The following is an 817-nucleotide window of genomic DNA, read 5'->3' on the forward strand; positions in this document are numbered from 1 at the left end:
CACTGTTCATTTATTTTACATATGGTAATATACATGTTTCAATGCTGTTCTCTCAAATCATCCCACCCTTGCTTTCTCTCACATACACTTGAAGTCTGTTCTTTATATCTGTGTCTCTTTTGCTGTCTTGCATATATGGTCAGTCATTACTGTTTTCTAAATTTCATATATATGTGTTAATATACTGTATCGGTGTTTCTCTTTCTGACTTAGTTCACTCTGTATAATAGTTTCCAGTTTCATACGTCTCATTAGAACTGGATCAAATGTGTTCTTTTTTGTAGCTGAGTAATGTTCCATTGTATATAGGTACCACAACTTCCTTATCCATTCATCTGCCGATGGACATCTAGGTTGCTTCCATTTCCTAGCTATTGTAAACAGGGTAAAGTTCTATTTTATGAGGAAACAAATTTAAAAGAACAAAGCTTTTGAGGTCATTCAGGCAGTCAATGTCAGAGTGAGACTCTGAACTCACGCCCAGCGCTCATGTTGCATTCCCCACATCACCCTGCTTCCCTACGTCCTGAGAGGCTAGTAGCAGGACCCTGCTGGGCCCCTGTAACTGTCTTGGCTTCTCATTTCTCCTCCTGGCCCTCAGGGAGGCAGATGATGCTCACTCAGTCAGTAAGGAGAGTCCAGCCTGGGAAGAGGACCTCAGGCGTCTTTGCCAAGCCTGCTAACCTCCTGGACAGTGAGTTGTGGCTGGAGCAGGGACTGATGGGGGTGAGGGGCTTTGTCTTTATTGAGCTTGTTAAGAGAATCTCTGCAGTCAGGGGACAATGTCAGGGTTCCATAGACAAAATGCTTTGCTCAG

At 43.3% G+C, this 817-nt stretch overlaps 1 protein-coding gene across 3 annotated transcripts in view; it reads left to right on the forward strand.

Moving 5' to 3' along the window:
* Positions 1-817, forward strand: part of CILP (cartilage intermediate layer protein, nucleotide pyrophosphohydrolase) — a 15,723-nt gene that overhangs the window by 4,034 nt on the left and 10,872 nt on the right. For 2 of the 3 annotated variants that reach the window (XM_010834563.1, XM_010834562.1), the window contains exon 3: positions 602-694. The exons of the other annotated variant lie outside the window; for it this stretch is intronic. In XM_010834563.1, coding sequence (XP_010832865.1) covers positions 602-694 — 93 coding nt within the window. The remainder of the gene's footprint in view (positions 1-601; positions 695-817) is intronic. 3 annotated transcript variants of the gene reach the window in all.

The sequence above is a fragment of the Bison bison genome, unplaced genomic scaffold, assembly GCF_000754665.1.
Source record: "Bison bison bison isolate TAMUID 2011002044 unplaced genomic scaffold, Bison_UMD1.0 scf7180017864034, whole genome shotgun sequence".
Classification (NCBI taxonomy): domain Eukaryota; kingdom Metazoa; phylum Chordata; class Mammalia; order Artiodactyla; family Bovidae; genus Bison; species Bison bison.